At 33.5% G+C, this 24,591-nt stretch overlaps 2 protein-coding genes across 2 annotated transcripts in view; both read left to right on the top strand.

The window, feature by feature from the left end:
* The window catches only part of LOC126965630 (suppressor of lurcher protein 1), a 353,858-nt gene that overhangs the window by 60,547 nt on the left and 268,720 nt on the right, over nt 1-24,591 (top strand). The window contains exon 3 of the mRNA XM_050809301.1: nt 21,321-21,387. Coding sequence (XP_050665258.1) covers nt 21,321-21,387 — 67 coding nt within the window. The remainder of the gene's footprint in view (nt 1-21,320; nt 21,388-24,591) is intronic.
* Nucleotides 1-24,591, top strand: part of LOC126965631 (NADP-dependent malic enzyme) — a 282,485-nt gene that overhangs the window by 245,495 nt on the left and 12,399 nt on the right. The window lies entirely within an intron of this gene.

The following is a 24,591-nucleotide window of genomic DNA, read 5'->3' as shown; positions in this document are numbered from 1 at the left end:
CATAACGCTTGAAGTTTTTGGTAACAAAAATTTAAATCTTAGAGAGTTACTTATTCCTGTAGGAGTATCGCACAGTCACCTCGACAATAGTATATTAAAAACATATAAAAACGTCTCCATGAGCATCAAACAAAACATTCATAATAATCAGCTTCAATTTAAAACTTAACGTTTAAAACAGGATCAATAAAGTAAATGTTTGGTTTATTGTTACTTCGTGCACAATAAAACAATAGAAATGAGAAAGTTTGCCGTTTACTTCAGTCTAGCCAAAGTTTACACAAATCCCTAGGGGGTCAAATATACTTTCATTATGGAAAGTTCTGGGTAGATCTTTAATAAAATGAAAAGCGTAGTATAACAATTCTTATATACGGCAAAGCAACTTTGCTGATAGCAACTGGAAAATTTAAGTTTTAATGTCGTAACGAATTACTCATAAGATTTAATTTATGATATTAAGATACATACAGAAATTCATTATGTAACCGTTGCATTCTCAGCCGTTTCCCTTTTTAATGAACTATTCTCTGATAATTGTTATGGTTACTTCAATATTAAGATGGCGCATTTTGGTAATCAAATATTAATTCAAAATATGAGGATAGCATAAAATTGTATGAAATAGAAAGGAAACCGTGGAAACATACATACCCCGCTCGTTTGTTATCCAAAAGCCAAATTAAGTGCACTGGCACAGGATTATTTAAAAGATTTATCCACGAAAAATCACCTTAAATATATTCTAAAAAAACATTATCTGTCACTTGCCCTTGAAATGGATTTTATCAGGTACATTTTTTTATGATAATATGGGACGAGAAGAGCAGCATGTTCAGCTGATGGTAATTGATAAGCCCTGCCCATTACAATGCAGTGCCGTTCAGGATTCTTGAAAAAATCAAATATGCTATATATAGCGGCACTACAATTTCGCTCGTCACCTTGAGACATAAGATGTTAAGTCTCATTTGTCCAGTAACTTCATTAACTTCAGACCAAACCACAATAATTCTTACACATTACTGTTCACGGCAGAAATAGGCGCCGTTGTGGTACCAATAATCCAGCCGGCATTCTGTGTAAAGGAGCCTCCCACTGGCAAATCTAAATAAATCCAATTATCCTATCACACGATGTTCACAAATGATTGTATACAAGTTTAATACTGTAACATTAGTTTTAGTTTAATCACTTCAAAGTAAGTAGTATTATTGTTAAACGAGAAATACAGTCCTAATTACGTAGTTTTGCAGATTATTAATATTATAAAATATTTTATGGCTAAATAAATAAAAAAAAAAGAACTTGTTAATCTTGGTCGGTACGTCGTGTTAAACTTTCGAGTTGTCGTCACATCTTCAGGATCTACGTTACAGTTGATAACCTGCTCAACCCCATTAATTGCTGATTAGGACATTGACTTGAGATATCACCCTTTAAATCTAAATAAGCTGATAAGATGTTAATGGATATTTTTAAGGTGAAAGATACTCTTAGGTGCATTTTTACACCTTAAGTAGGAACAATATTTAAAAGATTGCGGTTGCATCACCAACATGCTGAAATTATTGTTTATCTGTAGCTTTATAATTTATTCTTAGATGAAGCAATACAAAATTAACCTACAGAAAAAAATCCCTCTCAGTAATCGTATAGTTCTTTATAATTTAATAAAAAAATCTCAATGAAGCGATTAAAATATTTTTAGTGTAAGAACAAAATGAAAGAGTAGTCAATCGAACAACGTTATAACTTTAAATTCTAACCATCCTTATATTATTTTATCATTTGTTAATTTTTAGTTTAGTACCTAGTGTTTTTTTATTTAAATTTTACAAGAAAATATTTTCGATTCACTAATTTAAACTGTCATAAATGAAAGAAAATATATGGCCCTCACGTAACACTTGACGATTTTGCACCTTTACCTAGTTACGGTAGTTGGTTGAAAGGAATTTCCGCAGTTAATTGCTATTGGCTTTAGCCACGGCTTTTACAGAATCAAACAATTAAATAATTAATTGAAGCCCCTAAGAAAAATATTTCATGGATTATAAAATATAGATGTTGTTGACCGCTGAATTAAAAATATTGTACTCTAAATTTCATCTAACATCAAATAAAGAGTAAGCTGTTAACTTTGAGGAACCTAAATAATTAAAATTACGAGATAACATTTTTAAATACAAATTTCTTTTAAAATAAAAAAAAACCCAGTTTTAAATTTTGTCAGCCATGATCACCACACAGTCATTAATTACAGAATTTTGTTAATTTAATGGCAAATGAAAATGTAGTAGGTATAAGAAAGTTATATGTATTTCACAAAAATTACTCTCTCTTCGCGATTTAGAAGAATTTAATTTATTGGGCCACACTTTAATCATCGCTCGAACCTGTGAACGCAGAAGTATAAGATTAAAGAGCCCTGAAGAGGCGATGAATGAGTTACATGGGGCAATTTAAGACGTCTCTCAAGACCATACTGCTTTACAAAATAGTTCTAATGAACGCGGGATTATCAATGAGAGCTGAAAAACTTGCAGCTTGCTTACTTATAACTCGATTTTCTTCGATGATTTATCTTCGATGGGCAAGAGGCTCACGAGATGGGGAGAGGTGAGGCAACCGCCCATGTACATCCGCAACAACAGGTGTGTCAAGAAATGCGTTGCCGGCCTTTGAGGTGGGGGTATGCTTTTTTCTTGAAGGTCCCTAAGTCGTATCTGTTCGGCAAAACCGCAGCCGGTAATTGATTCCACAAAGTGGCTGTGCGAGGCAAGAAATTTCTCACGAAACGCGAGGTTGTGGAATGCCAGACGTCTACGTGGTGCGGGTGGTACTTTGCACGTAATGTCCGGTGATGGAATTCGGCCGCTGGAATCAACCCGAACAGCTCCTCTGAGCACTCCCCGTGATAAATGCGGTAGAAGATGCAGAGAGAACCCACATCTCTTCGCAATGCCAAAGAATCAAGCCGATCGGAGATGGCTTGATCGTCGTAATTAGAACCGCTCTTCGTTGTATGCGGTCAAATGGAAGAAGAGTACTCTAAGCTTTTTAGAGGCCAGTAACTCATAAACACAAAATAAAAAACTCTCATAAAACGCATATCACACACAATTCTCTTTATAGTCTATATCATGTCAGCTTGATGTGTGACAAGCGCGACCAACGTCATGAACTGCCATAAAATATCACAATTAATAATTACATTTATTTAACTAATGTTATAATTTAAATACTATTTAATATAATTATCACTATGATTAGAAATAACTATAGTAGGATATAATATTTAGATCTTTAGTAAACTTGATTCGTGTAAGTTAGTTGGCACTACTGTAGTTGGTAGCATTATCACGGTAGATAGTCGTGCCCTATATAAGCCAGAGCGCTAAGTTCGAGGAGGCATTACTTATTTTGAATTCTAAGAGGTAACGCTGCCCAAATTGTATTGAGTCAGTTAATATTATAATTATTAGTGGGAACTCTAAAATACAGATATTTCAATTTTATTAAGTGCGTTTAAATTACCATCCCCTTCTACAATCATAAATTCTTTGCATACTCGTACCTATGTTTCCAAAAACAAAGGATGTTTTTAAATATCCGAGCTCGAACACTCCGACTATCACTTTTGCTTTATAAAAGTTTCTACAAAGAGCGTTCACTAACGGAGTTTCAAACAAAATCAACTTAAATTCTCCTCTAGTGATATAAAGATGTAGTTTCCCGATATAGTTGGTGATATTAAAAGTATGTCACACGAGTTTCTTGTCGTATTTTATAACAGCGTTCTATTTTGTGACAGGCTCTTGTTTATGTTATATCATTTTGTTTTCGTCTGCGTTCGCCAAATCGTATTATGTTTGTTTTCTTTTGAATGTCGGATCAAATAAAACCGAGTGTGGTAATTAGAATTTTCATTTTGATTTTCCTGTCTCGTCATTTCATATGCTCATTTAGACTTTCCCGTCTAAATATCTTTAAGTAATAAAAATTCAAACATGACAAGATAACGTGTATAATGTGTAAATGTATAATTAAATTAATAATCTGCCGATACATACATACTGTAAGTATGTCTTTATATATATATTTATTTCCGAGACAAATGGAAGGGTAGATAAAATATTGCTTATAGAAAATAAAGAAAACTCGCAAGTAGACACGTTTCAGGTTAAATTACACGATATTTTTATGTAACGGTTTCTTTAATAAATCATTGCAATGCCAATTTCCTTTTGAATTTATATGTTGAGATTTCATAAATAATCATCTTAATGATTCAAAACACCTTAAAACCACTACTGGAACCTATAAATTGTAAGATGTTTAAATGATGTTATCTTACTTAAACCTTCCATAATTCATATTCATGATCATGATTTTGAGTAGTCTGCTGAATACATCAGTGCACTAGATAAGCGGACTTCGAATCATACTCTGGATTAATATTATTACGAATACAACTCTAGAAAAATTATATTAGCCTTCTTTTCTACCTTCTACTTAATTAACACTAAAATCTATATCGTTTTCGTATCAAACGACATGCTTTGATGGATTCAGCTGGTATGTGACAGACAGACCAAGGAATGCTTTCACATTGACGTAATAATCACAATCCCTTTAAAATATATAATATCAGGTCTATTCTGCGACATTATAAATACTATAACATTTTACGAAATTACGTATAGCTATTATGTCATGAGTAACAACTAAACCGACAAACAAACTTTCACCTTCATAAAATATTAAGACTCATTACTATTTCTGACTCACTGAGAAAAGCTAATAATAGTAATAATTAATATTAAGTACTTATTTCAAAAAGCAGCGGTTTTCTCACAAAACAACAATATTTCATTCATATTATTTGAACTAAAATTACGCCAGTACAATTTAATGTATGTAAATGAAAACTTTGGTGATATCATAAATTTACATTTCGTGAAAATATTTAAACAATAAGTTCATGTACCATGCATATTATGTGCATGTTGTATTTATTGCATTTAATCAAAGAGTATAGTAACGAAATTAGGCAGTGAGATACAACGCGTAAACGGGCTATTAAATTTTAGAGTAATATTGATTGAGAATTGTAATTCGAGATCAAAAATGTAAACAAAGACATGTCATTGTTAAAATGACAGTTCTTATTTTGATACATACATATATATGTATATATATATATTTAATATTCGCTCTCTGACTCAGGGTCTGAAGAGCTTGATGTCGACGCATCGGAATTGGTTACTTAAATAATAAATTTTATTTTCCGCAGCCAACTTGTTCCCAGCAAAAGTTTGATAATTCGATATTTCTCTTTTTACGATTTCTAGTAACAGAGCTTTTATCATATTTTCTTCATAATTTATATTTTTGGATATGAGCTTTTCAATAATTAGTCGGGCAGTTGTGGAGTTCGATTCTAACCTTCGGGAGTGGTAAGGGATATTAAAACAAATATCAAATTGGTTTTTAGCTTTGGCAGTGTGCCCTTTAACCACTTTTCATAATGAGCGAATTTTCAGTGTTTTTTTTTTTGGATTCGAACATCAATAATGCTCCATCTACAAAAACCGTCCTCCAGCCTATATGCGATATTATAAGACGCCTTCCTTTTCCGGTTCGAACTTTTAAACCTGTGGTAAGGCACTCTAAGATTGCTTATTTAAGAATTTTAATTTGAGAATCAAACCATATTTTCGATGTTGCATGGCCTGTGGCGCTTGCGGGTAGCGGTAGGTAGGGTATATTAAAAATTTACATATTTTAGGACGATTCTCATCATGTGCATTGAATAATCAGGCAGATCTTCGTTGGAGTTAACAGCTTGAACAATCTTAATTAATTATTAATATTTTAATTACCCATATCAAATAACTTATGAGTGCAAGAGTAGCCAACATACATACATACAATCAAATGCCCAAACTATCATTATAATATCATTACAGATTATGTTTTACATAAAATTGATACTGTTAACATAGCATAACCCTTTTACTGTAGGTAGTACTTGTGTAAAAGACAGCATGCACTTCTCGTCTAATTGCTGAAAAAGTAATTTCATCAAATTTGTCTGAAATATTCTTTTAAGGGCTGCTTTTACGAGGTGGTTTAAATTCTTCAGTGGTTTATTTTCAATTTATAATATAGCTCACTGGCACCGGAGAAATACCCATAATTTCTGCGGCCTTCTTTTTCCAATCACCTAAAGAGCTGTGGGAGGCTCCTTTGCACGGGATGCCAGCTAGATTATGGGTACCACAACGGCGCCTATTTCTGCCTTGAAGCAGTTATGTGTAAACATTACTGTGTTTCTGTCTGAAGGGCGCCGTAGCTAGTGAAATTACTGGACAAATAAGACTTAACATCTTAAGTCTCAAGGTGACGAGCGCAATTGTAGTGCCGCTCAGAATTTTTGGGCTTTTCAAGAATCCGGAGCAGCACTGCATTGTAAGTGGCAGGGCGTATCAATTACCATCAGCTGAACGTCCTGCTCGCCTCGTCCCGTATTTTCATAAAAAAAGAGCAATACTGATGCTTAGGCCAATTTTTATAGACATGCTGTTATGATAAATAATGCCTTTAAGGTATTCATTATCATAACCTTTTCAGACACAGAAATAGGAGTACGTTGTGCGCGTTTTTGAGCGGCGTCAGAGTGTCCTGTTTGTTCGACGAACCTGGCTCAGCATCCATGATTCGTTATGTTATGACAACAACGAACTAAAACAAAAATGATACTGACTACGATGATACTACGGGAATGCAAGAAGAGCACATACAATCACAACGAACGTCAGAAACTGAATGGACAAAACAATATACCAGTCATACCTGTCATTACGACCAAGATTTTTATAAAATTTACGTTTTTCTTCTGTAGACGAGCCAAATATTTAGAGCTTCTTTCTTATTGCCAGTGTCAAAGCAAAGTTTGCACGATAAATTAAAGTTAAATTATGGATGTATTTTATGCTATATTACAAAAAGAAAACGTTGTGCAATATTTAATTATATTTATGTAGACTACACTTATAATTTTAAAATGATATTTTAGTACATTTCAACAAGCACAATGGAATTTTTTTTGTTGGCAACACCATAGCTTACATTTTTGATCTCGAATTACATTTCCGACCATAGTTATCAAATCAGAACTGAATCATGCTCCAATCACTTGTAAATGTCAACAACGGAATGTAACATCTATAATTTAAGATAATTTGTTACGTTCTTGGCAATAGCTGAGCGTACAGACGTATTTCAATAGAACGGTGCTATCGTAAATTGTGTTGGCTTTGGACAAATAAGTTCACGGCTTGTATCCTGCCAAGCTGTTCGCATTCCAACTCTACGATTGTACACAAGAGACCTATGGAGACGTTATTGCCTCTAATTCAATGTAAGAATCTGCGGGCTTTGTCGACTGCTATTCGACTTTAAGTGGACCACTCTTCCGTAGCGATTTGTAACGTAATATAGGTTTGAATAATAATAACTTTAATGTTTGATGTAATTTTATAACTTTAGGTTTATATAAGGCTCTTAACAATATTTAAACTGGTAATATTTTATTTACACGATGTTCAGAATTTTGTGGATTCTCCAAATGGCTACACAAAGAAAATTAATATGATTGCTAGTAACTATTCTCAACACACAACCTTCAGTTCTCTAATGAGAGTTATCAGGCGCGTCACGGCAAGACTCTTTAGTGGAAGTGTCTTTACATTATATCATAACATTTAGAGGTAGTTTAAAATACAGCGCCTTCTTATTGCTGGAATGATTAGATTTGATTTCTGTTAGAATTTAAAAAAACATAAAAAGACATTAAAAAATATTAATGAATCAGTTCCACGTTATTACAAAAAATACATTTCCATACATAGAGATCCATGAAAAGGGAATCTGTGGTTGTGCTGTCACCAGGTGTATTCTAAGGTACATTGAAAATCAGTGATGGAGTTGGCCTTGCAAATATACTGAGTGAGTGTCTTTTTGGTGCCTTCTTTTTTTTTTCTTTTGTTCGTTTTATAGATATACAAATGATTTGAGTTTTCTTTAGTGTTAATTCCGCCAATATTTGTCTTTAAAAAATTCGACACGTGTTTCGCCTCTACACGAGGAATCCTCAAGACGTGTTGTCTCGCTAAAATCTGGCACGAGACTGAATCTCGTATCGGCGGAATTAAAACTAAAGAAAACTCAAATCATTTGTATAATTATGGATTTCCGCAAAGTAAAGACTTCAATAAATTTTCGTTTTATAGATTATCAAATGCATGAATGAATTATCGGTTCCGAACTTCTCTTTCTATGCTTGTGAATCACCACAATGCTCAAAGTTGGTTAAAACATATATTATAATATAATAATCTTTACTACGAGCTGAGCCACATATTGAGTATGGTGACAAAAATATGTTTGTATAATGCCGCTCAACTATCACTTCATTAAGAAATCTTCACACACAAAATACAGAAAAATACAAGCTTCTTATAAAGGTAAATATTATATCCATATGAATATAAATTCTAACAACATAAGGGTAAATCCGCCAAAAGCACGTCTAGTCACGTATATGTATTTTATTCTAAAACCAATCTATAGCTCAACTTCATAAAAGTGAATAATATGTAATAAAAATACGGTAGTGCCGGCAAAAGTGAAAACTTGAACATTACCGTTGCGCATTTTTGAATATATATATATTTATATATATATTTTGGAATTGTAAGGTAATGGTAATAATTTAACACGTTTTCACTTCAATAATTAAACTGTAAAATATTTCACGGCTGAGATTAGATCCCTCGACCTCGCGGTGTTTCGGCTTCGCAATCATAATGATTCCAATGACATGCGGTCATTGGAATCATTAAGTTGAAATAGCTGAACTATAATTAGTTAGAAGTATAAATCTTTCATCCATAATTGCCATGATACGATTTTTTAACCGACTTCAAAAAAGGAGGAGGTTCTCAATTCGTCTGTATGTTTTTTTTATGTTTCTTACCTCAAAACTTTCGACTGGGTGAACCGATATTGATAATTCTTTTTTTATTTGAAAGCTGGTGCTTCCCGTGTTATAATAAATATACGCAATTATTTTATACTTTTTAGTACACGTTATATCTATTGTTTTGGAATAGTGTTTTTGAAAACGGTTGTTTTTTTGTTAAAAATTTTTCTATCAGGCGACGTGTCCTGACTCGAGTTTGACATTTTATGTCCATCCCAAGGAAAGTGCTCAACTCCACTAAAGAAGTTTTCAATTCAATAAGGCTGATTGAATTATTTTATCTAATACAAATTAATATTATAAATGCCAGAGTGATTGTGTGTTTGTACATTCTCCTCTCATCATGAAATTTGCACACACGATATAAGGGGTACAGAAAAGGATATGGGGCATGTCCCAAAAAATTTTAAGAGATCCCGAGATAGGGCGATGCTTTGCAAGGATAACTTAATATTGATAAGTCACTTCTAACACAAAACACAAAAAATTTCACAACGAATTCTAAATAGAACTTTGTCTTGGAAGTAGCGAAGTACAACGACGAAGCTTTGTAAAATGGTATTTATTATGGAGATTCTAGAATAAATAAAGCTAGCAAAGGAATATTATCGCATTGTAGAACAGCGATTTAACGACAAACTGGCCGTTACAATGAAGTAAGCAATAAAGTAAATAATTTACACTGTCGGTATTTTAATATTGATTAGTTCGATGCCCCCAATAAAGTAAGGACATTTAAATGCTTTGAAAAGCCATTAATGTCTTTTATAACAAACATTGAGTCGACATTTTTGCGGTGCCACTCCAGGGTTTTTGTACCATTATCAAACGGAATAATAGTTGTACCAACAATACAATAATGTAAATTATTTGTACAAACATGGCATTGACTCGCTGCGGAAGGAATCAATACTACAATAGTATTAACAAAGTGGATTCATGCGGGCCTTGAGAAATACATCAAAGATTAAAACGTTCGTGTTTAGTTTGTACTTAATAAAATTTCTACTAATATTATAAATTAATATGTAAGCTTTTTTGTTACACTTTTACACCGGAGCTACAGAACTGATTTTGATGAAATTTGGTATAGCGATACACTAGAGCTTAGGAAAAGACGTAGGCTATGTTTAATCCTGGAAAAATCCATGGATCTTGTGATGAGCTACAACTATACCAACAGTAGGTTGAGTTCGCAGTCAATTTTAGTAGGCTTAGTATTTTAATTTCATAACAGTGTTGGTAAATCATTATAAAGTAGCAGTAATGTTAAGCAATTTAGATAAATACAGATTATAAAGGTAAAGCGATCAGGTATCGGTCTTTTACTAAAATTATGTGACTTCTGAATCTATCATAGTAATTGTAGGTGATATTAACATGAATAGTTCATCTAATTCCTTACCGTAAATTATACCCTCATTATCTTTAATAGCAGTTTTTCATAATTCATCATCATGGTCAAATTCATCTTCAATTATTTTCTTCCTTGTCATTTTCAAACGTGGTATTATCAGAACGATAAAACATGGATGTACTTAGAATGAGGGTGTGGAACTGATAATGTTATTGTGGTTCCTCTTGTGTTGTAAGAGAGCACGACGTTAATCACTTCTCACCATCATCATCATCATCATTCTTCTATTAATATAGGTTCTATCTATGTATGATATATTTCGGTTGTGACTATAACTTTTTCTCCGACCTTAATGCTATTTTTTCTGTCAAAATGCGTATAGATGTTTTATTTATCAATTTAAAATTTCAGCTTTAATATAACCCTGATTTTTTTACCTTTATTAATTACATCGATAGACTATAAAAAATGAACACATTATCAGAAGAACTAATTAATAAACATTTTTCAAATATCTTTTTCGTTCTGTGTAATGTGGCTGAATTTTGGGATCAATTTGTGTTGCAGTATCTTTTGTCGTAATGTCTGTCCGATTTTTCATACTCATCATTCTAGCAATACTCCTAAAACTACCACAAACCCCTTATTGTTCAAAAGAACAATTTTGTTTTGTTTCACACCATAAGATTCAAATATAAAATCTTTAATTTACTGTACACAAAGCTGACGACATCATATTTCACAAGGACAAGTAATTTTTCGCACGCTGTGATTCTATTACAGTCTTGATTGTTTTTTATTATGCTGTGTTTTTATCTTTGATGAGCTGTTGTATGGTAAAAAGTCTTAAATTACTTTAATACTCAGCAATTTCTTTTATATTTTTAATGAATTAGGCGTTATTTTGCGGAAATCCATAATTATCCAAATTTTGGGATTTTTATTGAGTGTGATAGTTTTGGCTTGAATAAATTCGACACTTGTTTCGCCTCTGCACGAGGCATCATCAGAAGATGTTGACTTTAAGATATATATATTCTTATATATGTTAACGCCTGCTACTTTGAAGGGACAGAGATTCCGAATCTCCATTTGCTACGGTCCTGATACACGCTCCTGGCTTCATTTCACTCGTACCAGTTTTTGCAAACTATCTTATTCTTGGTAATTGTGACCTGATCTCTTTTCATTGCATTATTATTTACAATCTATAATTTTGCATTGATTGGAAGATATTTCCCTAAACAAAAACAATATTATAATGGTTAATTAAAAAATAAAAAGTCGCTATCAATCATTCTATTCGCCATTGGCCATCAGTCTGTTAAGCTTACTGAAAAAGATGCGAGATAATCATGCGGTAAATAGCCGTTCTGTAATCACGATATGTAAAATAAACTGGAGAAGATGTATCCGTTTGATACATTTACTAAAACATGTTATTGAAGCTCCATCGTACTATTATGAGCTGCATAAACTATTAAGACCACATGATTAATGTAAATTTTATTCATGATTTTTATGCAACACAATATACACCATTCATATTATCATGAATTTCATTTAACTAATGCCTTGAACGCGTGCATCACAAGAATATCACTATACACTCTGCTGGAAGCTGTTCAAAGCATCCAAAGAAAGTTTTTAATTAAATGGTTATATAGCTTACAAAATAGCTCATCCCGTTTTACCTTTTAATTTCAAATCGGATAAACAAACTAATTACTCGTATGTTCCCGTTTCCACAAATAAGGTAGATCAAAGATTCTAAAAGCACTCAAGTAAATGAAATAGTAATCTTTCAATAATGTCACATCACGACTACAATAAACTCACACAAAACTTATATATATCCTTCTATTTTATGAATATTATTAATGGATTCCTGAATTCATAAAATTATTTCCATGGTAAATATTTTGTTAATAAAAAATATAATATATTCACTTCTAAGTACGTACCAATTATGTTATATACGTAATACAAGTATATACCATTTTATAAAAAAATAATGGGAATAAACTTAATTAAACTAAAATGTAAGGGTCAGATAATTTAAGTAAATCTTGACAGTTGTATTTTTTCCTTGAGATAAAAACTTACTCCTAAACCTCTTACTTGTCCAAGTAAGTGGTACTGTAACTAAATTATTTTTGTAGTCTCGTTCAATGTCATTTTAGTATAGTTATGTTACTTTAAACGGCAAAAAATAATTGAAACAAGGGCTGGGAGTAGTACTGGCATTTATAATATTGTGAAAGTGATAAAAAAAAGAAGAAAACTTGTATTTGTGAGTCGCAGGCGTGAGAGTAAAAATGTTAATTCCGGTCAAAATTCATCACGGACATTGTCGTGTCGCACGATGCACATTCTAATTACATAGCGCCTACTTATTCATTGGCCTCATTGTTTCCTACACTCATCCATGTAATTTTTCTCTCGTCAACGCAAAGATAGTCCACTCTTGAAGTTAGGTAGTGGCTTTGCCAATAACATGTCTATCATAAGATAATATTTGAAGTTAACACTCTGTTGGGTTGGTCGACTGGACGTAATCTGCAGGCATTAAAGACTGGTAAATAAATGTTGAATGACAATGAAAGAAAATTATAGAATGAAAAGGTATGTGTAGTTACGGCTAAAAGTACGTAGGCAAGTGTTTTTATATCCACACAGACAGTCAGGCGGCTCTGTCTGCTGCAGGCTCAAACAGAAGGGCCTCAACACTTGTAGACAACTGCAGGACTATACTGAGTACAATGGTAGAAGTAAACAGGAAGGATATGAATGCACTGGCAAACTGGCTAGAATTTTTGCCAAAAGCACTCAATTTAGACCTGAACACTTCTGTCCTGGTGGCCCAGCGAAGCTTTTTAAATAAACCCACGAAACATCATGTTCTCAAGAGTGTAATATCTGGACCAAATTGTAATGGGACTAGCATGAACACAGGAAGCACTAGCTTTCAAATAAAAAAAGAGTTATCAAAATCGATTCACCCAGTCCAAACTTTTGAGGTAACAAACATAAAAAAAACATACCGACGAATTGAGAACCTCCTCCTTTTTTAAAGTCGGTTAAAAATAATCAATATTAGCAGCGAGCTACAATTAACTGTGGCTATCACAATGGACCACATTGGTAGTAGTGAAACAGGGCTACGATGAACTTGTACTGAAGCCGGTTTGCCAACCACGATCATGTGTAGATATGTGAGTGAAGAGAAGGGAAAGCATCATTGATATTTTATTTATTTTCGGTTGCCGGTCTCTGTTCTTTGTAGGTGGATAATAACCCTACAATGACAATTAACTTAACACTCAGCAATAACAGTGCAATTCAAGTATATTCCGAACGAAGTAAATAATTCCAAATATCACCCAAGAATATGCACAAATTAAAACCGTCGTAAAATATAAAAAGATTTCTTATAAGACATTTTAGTAGTAATTGTTACAATTATACAACTGGCTTTTGAGGCGATATCAAATATCTGAAAAGATTCGATCACAGCCAGGATATTTCATAAAATAATTATTTATTCAAATTGATATTATGCCATCGGCCTTATAAAAATCTCGATGAGTTTTAGCCCTCGTTCTTAGCTTGCAGTAGGAATTTCTTTTGCAAATTCTGAAATTAAATAATTGCGTTGACTAAAATATTTGACATCAAATTTGGTTACATATTAGTACTCTATTCTACAACTTCGTACATGAGTAATAACTTTTGATTTAACTGCTGTAATAAATAAAATTGTCCCTGTAACACTTGATAATAAAGAAAGAGTGTTCATTTCATACAGTTAATGTTAGTTGAAGTCTATTTAGATCTAGATATATCTAGTACTAAAGCTAATGGTGATACACTGACTCAACAACACAACGTGTATCTTTACGTCACAGGTACCTCACTTTCATTTGTCTTTATGTTGTTTCGCAGAAACTCGCACACACGAAAATAGTTTCTATGTGTAAGGTGTTTGATGTGTTTATGCTGTATGCATGATTTTTGACGAGTTCACTATATGTTGGGTGTTAATGGTTCATTTCGTGAATTCACATATTATAATCTGTCTTATACAGTTGTGGTTTACGCCTGTTAGTCTTAATTCTTTGTATCTGCAGCAACTTTACTATCGACACTATGGTATTTGGCTTGGACATTCCCCTTTATTTCAATGGTTACATATTATATACAAATTATTTTCTTAAATCTTTATGCTACGGATATAGCACGCTTTTCCAAAAACTCTCACCAATAAAAGTTTCACTACTGTTAGAAATTTAATTTATTTACTTAAATTTATATTCGATGGGGAATTCAAACGCATTCCTCTACAGATACTCCCTAGCGCTTTAACCACTTCGTCAACCAATCTTGAGTCTACGTACCTTTGCTTTTTACAAAAAAGGCATTTATTTTCTCAAAATTGATTCCCTTAGAATTATTTTTGATGTCATTTCTAACACTACAAAAACACTCTGAGAGAGAGGAAGCTGTGCAAGAAACTCTCCCAGTCTTCTTTTTTTGCGCCCTTTTGGGCATGTAATAAATAATGAAAAACACTTTGTTACGTAATAAAAATAATAATAAATTAAATATAAATAAAATAAAGTAAGTAAACTTCTTATTATTAGTGGTGTAGGCATTCTATGTACATATATCAGATATCAACGAACAAGCCTTCAGTTCACTTGATGGTAGAAACAAAACCCTAAAGAGCATCGCCTCGATGATCAAACATTATCCCAGTGCTCCTTTGGTATGTTTTCAATAACATCAAACTTAAAAAATAATAGGACTCATCATATTAATGCGGAGGTTTAATTTTCAAGATTCAAGATCTCCACTCTTATATTTAACTGATAGCTTCGTTACTGCACTTTATTCTTCTTCCGGTACATTTAACACCTTTGTTTTATTTTAGCTCACTTAAATAGATCGTGCTGAAAATGTTTTCACTCTCTTAAATTTTCATGTGTCTTTTTACTAAGCGATTTAAAACAAGAGTAAATACGTGTTCTTTATGTATATATTTAGGCTACAAAAAATTTAAGCATTGTGTTGTAAGAACAGAACAGGGGTATTTGTACTGTCCCATAAAATATGTTGAATCCACAGAACAGTTTAAGGAGATGTTGAACCTGTTTACCGTTGAGTCCCTGACTGTAAAACAGTATCTTTACGATAGTGAATACTCTGATTGATCTTTTTCTTCTAAATTCTCATAAAAGTGTCTTTTCTGAGTTTGGGGCCAGTCTATCTAGTTAGTCGGGTACTGACTGAGCGAGAAGCCTCGCGAGGAAGCCTCGGACGTTTGCCGCACAACATTCGCCTATAGACTTTTTGCATGGGGATACCGCGCGCGGCAAGGCAGAGTCACCGTCAGGCTGAGCCAGCGTCGAGCTGTCAGCTTAAAGTGAAGTCGAGATTGCACGTGCCAAACACAACCTTATCTTAATTAATTTATATTAATTCTTCGAAATGTACAAAAAATAACACGTAAACCAACAGACTGTCTAGCGCGAGAAGACTTGAGGAGAACGCCTTCGGTATTTTACGTTCTGTTCAGAATATTGTGGAAACTATTAGAAACAGAAAAAGATTCCATCGTTCATCGGAAAAGCGAAGTCGAGGCTAAACACAGCCGTGTTGAGTGCGCGAGGCAAATATACCGAGCCGCTTTTGAACATGGACAACAACTGACAACGTTCGCCTCGGGCCGTGGCACGTGTTAGCCAACAGAAGATTTGCCTTACGAGGCTGCTCCCTCAGTCAGTACGCGGCTATTAGTTAACGTTCTTCGATATTTCGTTTTCTCTAGAATCTAAAATGTTGGAGTCCTCTCTTTCTTTTTGCTTTCCTTATGCAAGACCTGTTTGGTCTTGAGGGTCATAAACTTACATAGCCGGCTATCTTTCACTTTTGCGTTACATTACAAGCTCTAAAACATGAAAGATCTATTTATTTTGAATATCTCTGCTGGTATTCGATATAGCCTGGTAGAATCACACCAGATATTTTATTTTTTTCTATTTTATCTATGAAGTTTTCCAGTGCACACTATGGAATGATATTGTACTTATAAAGCAGCTCAGAGTTGAGAGTGTCTATCACGCTCCAAAGCCTTCATATTCAATAAGATGATGTTATGTTTTTTCATTTAATTAAGTAATAATACTAAGTAGGATAAAAATTCTTCACTTTAATATTAGATGATTAAACAGAACAAATCTATGCAAACAATAACATCCACTGACAAGCACAATATATTATATTGTTATAATTTTCTCATACGTCATTGTTGAAAGTAGGTTAATTGACATTAATGTCCATGACATAGATAGCGGCTATATTAGCATTAATCATAATTATTTAACATGCATTATGATTAGTACGCGTACGGATTATAATCTAATGGTGCAAGATACAAGCATTTTAGTCCTTAATTTTTGGCTCCAAAGAAAAATTTCATTTCAAAACTATTTTTCCTTAGATCTTAGGTTGGTTGAAATCACGGTCCATGATAATGGGATTCCTTTTAATATAAACGTATTTCATTTTAACAAATGTAGGTTTTTTTTAGCAAAAACAGTTCTGTTGTAAAAGGATACTGGTTACTTAATATTCCTAAGGAAAATTCTTCCGCGTACCTCGGAAAGAATGCGCATCTTCATTATTAGTGTGTTATAAACCGATAGTGTGTAATAAATAAAACAACTCGCATATGATAGAACCAATTTTTTAAATTTAAAAATACTGTCGGATTTTTCAAGTGTTTTTTTAGTCTTTTAATTTACAATTTATTTGCAAGACGCAAATAAAGTTAGCGACGAAGATTTTTTTGAATAGACTTGACCATAACAGTTGAATTTGAATGTTATGTTTTGACTAAAAAACTCAGGCTTACTCGAATCGGGCCTCCGATAAGCGACTTAAGAGTAGCAGTAAAATTAAAGACTCAATCTGATCTAATAACGTATGTGTGTCAATATATTTAGGAATAACTTGATGATCCTTCTTAGGAAATAATACTAAAGTTATGAATTTATTATATTTTTGTCAGTCCTTGCAAAATGCGATGCCTTGAAGAACCAAGTGGAATATTCGAACTGATATTCGGGTCGGGTCAAAATAAAAGTTCTTCTCACGGTTCACATAAACGTATCCTATCTCATCGCCGCGACATACTAAATTACATTGCATTATAATACCACCAAAAACCTGCTGACATGACCCTTGTGCCTTGGGCAGGGGGAAGGGCACTGGTGTGAGACCGTAACTTGCGTCAATACTCTGGCTCCTTCTCATGTCCAAGTTACTTCAGTTGGTGCTGGGGCTGCCGCTGAAGACAGCAAACGTTGCAAATATGTCAGTCTCAGTAAGTCCTACATCTTTGTGTCATTTGGTAGCGAGACACTAAGCTACAAGACTACTACAAGAGCTACTGAAAATCGAAGCAGTTAATTCGGATAACGGATCAGCCGAGCTATCCAACTCGGAAATGCTGCCAGTGTTCTTTGGTATATTTCATAGATAGTCTTTAATTCGTGTAATTGTAGATATAGTTATAAGAATGTTTATGTTGTGAATAAGTATATTTCAATAACTTTTATGATATGCCTACGCTATGCAAAATCTGAATGACAGTTGTTAGTCTCAATTACAAGCGAAAGAGTCGAGTGCTTCTATAAGCTCGTATAGTACTAATGAAACTCTACACTTCATTCTGAGCTCTTTAATTAGAAACAACTATGAATTGGAGAACTCTTTTATTTATTTTCAATATAAACTGTGAACGTGTAAAAAAAGATATAAAAAACAACTGCGATTCGTTTTGATCGAAAATAATACTGAATATATTCTCCATGGCTCAATGGCAGGGGCGGATTTTAGAAGTTTGTTTGGGAGTTTGTTATTAAAAATGATAGTAAGCATGTGTTGCACGAACTTTGGAACTAGCTGGTCTGTGAGGCCATTTTGATGGTCCACTCTAGCACTAACTTCTTAAAACTAAATTATGTTATTCTTTGCAAACAAATAAGACAAATTCAACCATTTATTATCATAATAGTATTGTTTTAGTATCGTTCTGCTGAACGAACGACGAATCATATTAAGCGACCCATACAGCTCAATGGTTAGTGACTCTGTTTACTGAACTATAGGTCCTGGGTTTGAATCCCGGTAGGTGCAAACATTTATATTATGATGAATAATATGATTTTTTTTCAGAGTCATGGATGTTCATATATATTTAAGCATGTAAATTGTATTAAATATAACGTTGTCTTTCACCCATAGTATTTACACAAATTATGATTACTGCAACTGGTCATAGCCAAGTTTGAGGCAAGATAATTTGTATAAAATTATGTGAATTATAAAATAAATATGTCTGTATGTTCAAGTAAATTTCTGACTTATTCGATTTAAAAGCTACTTGATGAGTATAGCAAATACTAAAGATTATTTTTAAAAACTACATTATCTTACATAAAAACGTAGTTTATGTACAACTATGCCAAATAGGAATCAAGGTTTCATAAACAAACCTTTGAGTATGCAAATTTAACTTAGAATTATCTTATTAATTAAGCGTCAATATTTGTTTTGTCGTGTGTTATCATCGATAAAGAATTATACTAACAATTATAAATAAGAATCTAGATTATATTGTTTAAATAGGTCAGTTATATAACCGCTAGAAAACCTTTACTTTCAACATATAGGTATACCAATATATCACCAGTCTAGGCGTGGAAAATATTAAGTTTTGCGGGTTTTTGCGCAGTTATCGCGTCGAATGCGGGATTATATCGAAATTGTTTTTGTTTCAGACATGGCGAAATTGTGTTGTAGTTAAGGGATTATAACTTATAACCTAGTTATTGTGCAAACGTAGTTATACTGTGTTTGTACAAGAACTTTGCTGATTGTTATTATGTTGTAATACAAGCTTATTTTCTAGTATCAGCACGTAGAAATATGTGATTCACCAAATGAGTTGTATGATGTTTTATGATAATTTGACGTAATATAACCTTTATGTTTGGTCAGATTTTTTGTAGTTACAATAAATATAAATATATTTCATTTAATTAACTCGTTTATTGGAACAAAAATTGTATTTTTTTAACATTTTATTACAGTAATATAATATGTGCCATTTTGTTCGAAGACTCTTTGCCTTTTCGTAGGTACTCACATGATTATGTTGCTAAAGATATTTTTGAACTACGAGTGAGAGAAAAGAACTGAAAGGACTTCACTAGATCCATTAATGTGGAAATATTTTTAGAAGAAGAAGGAAGAAAGCTCCTTGAAAACCGCACTGTGTAGGACCGCCATATATCCAGCTGGTGGGGATGATATCCTAACTTGTAGCGTGTCGTGCGAAGGTGGAATTCGGTGGCAGAAATCAGGTGAAACTTCGGAACACTCCCCGTGATAGATGCGGTCGAAGACATACAATGAAGCGACATCTCTACACAACGCCAAGTGATCCAGCCGTTCACAGAGCATTGGGTCAGTCGCCAGACCAGAGATGATAGCAATACTCCATATGTGGCCAGACCTCCACTTTGTAGCTCCTGTCCTGCTCGTCTCGTCCCTTGTTATCACAGAGTTGAACAAATGTACCAAGACTTGACTCTCTTGACTTAGTTGGTAAGTGAGCTGGAACAGACTGTTAAAATTAAGTAATTACACGAGTTATAATCCTATAAAATATTTTATTTTAATTTTGAGCGTAGATTATTTTCGTCCACTGTTCTTCAAATAATGCAAATCTCGTGCAATATTAAGAACACGAATGTTATAAAAACAACATGTTGAACAAATTAAAAACATGTCAGGGCTGCCTCTCAACAATTTACTTAATTTATGATGCTATAAGATCCTAAAGTGCAAGGCATTTTGTGGTGTTGAAGTTCATTAAGCTCAGCGCAAAGTGGAATTTTAATATAATTTGCTAGTTGCAGTGTAAAACCCTTAGCGAGGCGAAGCAAGTAAACCGCAGTTTAGTTACACTAACACTATTTGAACGATTTTAATTTTCTTCGAAGCTATGAATAAGAATTTGTCTTTTGGGAAAAAAAAAATATTCACATTTATATTCCTAAACACATATGAATGGACGTATATATAATTTTTAACAGTTGGTTCTTTGACAATTATTTATCATACAATAATGAAAACAGTTATTCACTTCTACTGAAATTGTCAATTTGGTCAATAAATCATTGCGAATAAATAAATAAATTAAATAATTATATTATTTCAACCAAATTTTATTCAATTCGTTCACACTAAGTGAATATTAATCACATAAAGTATCCTGTACTTGTTATTAGATCATAGTTTTGTCCTGTTATCTGTTATTGTACTCAATTGTAAATAAATATGTAATGTCAAAAACTTGAAAGGCTTGGGTTTAGAGGCTTGGCTTTAAGCTGAATCCATTCTTATCTTGAGAATCGAAGGCAAAGGATGGGCTTACACGCTAGTAATTTAGTAAATATCCACCTCAAGGCAGTATTTTCGAACCAACGCTCTTCTTGAACTACATAAACCTTTGTTCCATGGTATTAACCCATGCACCCTATCTTTACCTTTACAGGTGACATTGCTGTGATATTTTAAAATATATTGCTTTCAATATATCTGTACGCTCTACGTAACAATAAAACAATACATCAATACAATACAATCCTTTGCTCGAAGAACATAATATTATTTTCTGGAGACTGGACCTCACGATGCAGGGAATGTTAGTATGAGGCCAGAATTCTTGTAAAATTAAAGTTACTTACATTGTACTTTGTTGCAGATATTTTGTAACTAATGTACCCAATAACTTATCTTATTATTATGTCATTATTAAATGTATAATAATTGTTTCAGTTATCAATAACATTGCTGACGTTGTTCTCAATACACGTTGTGGATGAAGGATATGCGCTTAACCCAAGTGAGTACTATTTTGTATGGAACATATTAACAAACTAGCGTAAGGATTACACTTGTCACACCAAATGTTTTGATACTCAGACCAAGACGAAGAAATGGAAAAATCTTTACCAGCTCTTTTGCACAGGATGCCGGCTGCATTATGGGTATCACAACGGTGCCTATTTCTGCTATGAAGCAGTAATGTGTAAGCGTTATTGTGTTTCGGTCTGAAGGGCGCATCAAAATGTTGTAGCAAAAGTTAGGAGAAAGTGGTGAGTGAGATGTGATGATGGTAACAGTAATCTTCTTTAAAAAAATTATAATACTTAATGTTTCATGTTTCATTAGATCATAAAATGATTTTGTATAGTTTTAGTTTTACTTAAAATCTTTTGTATGAAAAATGAACAAAAATCTCCCTTACGAATTTATTGTTTACAGCGCAACATATGAGCAAGTGTACGCAAAAGAATGAAAATAGATGACCCTTCTTTTCACAGTTGGGTAAAAATAGCTAGCGATCATTGCCTTAATAGTCAATTTAGATTCAGGCCCAGTTTACATCAAAATCACATGTAATGTTAATTAAAGCTAAGTGCTCATCAGTCTCTCGGTAATGTAGCCTAATCTAGATGCTGTCACTCCAGTTAATGTTCCATACATAATGGAGTTATTACTTTTTTAGGAGCAGCACCCCAAATATACGTTATCATACGATTTAATTCTTTGTAAATATAAATGAATGTGGCTCACATTCATTTATATTATTATTATAGTTTACCGAGGGGATTTAATAAACTAATTAGTCAGTAGCTACTGGGAGACAATACAGCAATAGAAAAGTACTTGACCTTCATACTAGAGCGCACAAAGTGACGCACGCACACATACACACGATTTACACGGCCGCCAAGCAATCTTGGGAAGATAAAACTATTGAGTACCACGCCGTATGGCACTGAGACTGAGAGCTGTCCGTGTAAAATTAGCTGCGCCGCACCGTCCACGTGATCTATCTTCTTATATGTACCAACCCTAGCGCTCCGCCCAGACGTAGGTATAAATCACTATTCTATCACCTGTATTGTGACTTTGGTCCATTTACCGGGTTTAATAAACACGGGTTCATTAGTAAACGGGATTCAGTAGAAGCTGCAGCAACATTTTTCTGAATTCAGTTAAAAGTTTTAGTAAAGGAACAAAGGTTAACCTTTTTAACTTAAAAGGTAACATTATTAAATTTTCTAAATATTGTCAGATCGTGTGGAGCAATGCAGTACCTACTTCCACCATATAAACTAAATGATGAAATAATGACTATTTAATTTCAATAAATTAATTAGTACCTCAGCATTAACATTTCGTGATCTCAAACCATCTCGAGAATGGTCTATTGAAGCATTAAAATTTCATAGCACATTACTTTCCTTTGCAAACAGCTTTAGAATATTGTTTGGCGATTCCTCAAACCCGGATAATACCCGGCATTATATAACAGATAATCAAAACGCGAAAGCACGTGAATATTCATTGACAGTGGATTTGAGAATTAGCTCAATTTAGTGAACGCTATAACGTAGAAGTACCTATACTCACCTATTAGGAATAACTAATAATATTGGAAGCGAACTATCCAGACCAATAAAAGTTTATTTCATTCAGAGCTACCGGGTTGGGTGCTCTTTGCGGTAGTTTAAGCTGCGAAGAAATACTTTCAATACCTTTTACTTTGAGAATATTTTAGTTTATGATCTATGGACGAATTGAAGACGTTATCGACTCCTCATCTTGAAGGCCCTGTAAGTAAATATTTGTATGATATGATTATTTTTTCCAAGTCACTGGAATTTTTATATGTATTTCTTTAAGCCTAAGTTCTGTATTATAACGAAAATTCAAATTCAAACATTTTTATAAAAAATAGGATGTGACATCACTTATTGAAAGTCTAAAACTATGAGCCATTCCAAAAAGAATGCCACGGACCTGAGAAGAATGTGCGCAACAAACTTAGCAGGCTTTTTTTTTCATTAAAAAATACATAATTATGTTTACATAGTAATATCGTACAATTAAACAAATTATTGTAAAGCCTAAGGCGGTCGCTCCATTCCCAATCCGTGGTATCATTATAAATATCATGTATTTACAATTGTTGTTATTTTTGGAATAGTTGTCCTGCTGCCGTGGACCCGCTCGCCTCGTGTCGCGTCACGTCGGGGTCGCGGGTGCGACTCAAGCACATCTCACTTATTACTATGTATGTGGTTATAAACCTACCTTGGCTGACACCGACTTCAAAAATGACAATGATTGTAACAACATTATATTGTCCTACTAATTGGATTGACTTTTAGGTAGTCATTTTTGATTTCATTTTTCTTATGAGAACTCAAAAAATAAGCTGATTATTAAGTTGTCGACAGAGTGCAATGTGGGCACTATCCAATCTAAGTGATGGTTTGGTGGGGTATTAGTTATGAAGGAGTGACTGAGCCATACTTTTGTGAAAAAGGTATCAAAACATCGGCACAAGTGTATCAAGATACCATTCTTGAGAAGGTTGTGAAGCCCCTTAACAATACCATGTTCAATAACCAAGAATGGTCCTTTCAGCAAGACTCGACGCCGACCGACTTTATCAGAGCTGAAGACTGGCCGTCGTCTAGTCCCGATCCTTATTCGCTGGATTATGGATGGTCAGTTTTAGAGAGTACGGCTTGCTCTAAACGCCATGATAATTTGGAGTCCCTAAAACAATCGGTGCGATTGGCAGTGAAGAATTTTCCCATGGAAAGAGTACGTGCTGCTATTGATAACTGGCCTCAACGTTTAAAGGACTGTACTGCAGCCAATAGACACCACTTCGAATAAGCTTTTTATATTTGAAATTGTTTTATATTTACGTATTAAAGAAACTTTATTTGTAGCAAGACTAGGTATATAGCTCACCTGATAATATGTAATCACCGCGGTACACACTCTCTTGTAACAGAGTGTCCAGAGTAATCACAAAAGCTTTGCTGCCTTAATTAATTATTAAATTGAAAACTTAAATAATTATTTACGAGATCTGGAAAAAAATTGGTACGTGGCGGGAGAGGATCAAACTCGGGCCTCCGGGCTGAGAGTCAAGCTATTGCACCACCGATGCTTATGTAATTATTTATAGATAAGTGGACCCTGCGTTGAACATTAAAAGAGCCACATGAAATAACAGAAA

Source organism: Leptidea sinapis, chromosome 8, assembly GCF_905404315.1.
Source record: "Leptidea sinapis chromosome 8, ilLepSina1.1, whole genome shotgun sequence".
NCBI lineage: Eukaryota > Metazoa > Arthropoda > Insecta > Lepidoptera > Pieridae > Leptidea > Leptidea sinapis.
This window is presented reverse-complemented; position numbering and strand designations above follow the sequence as displayed.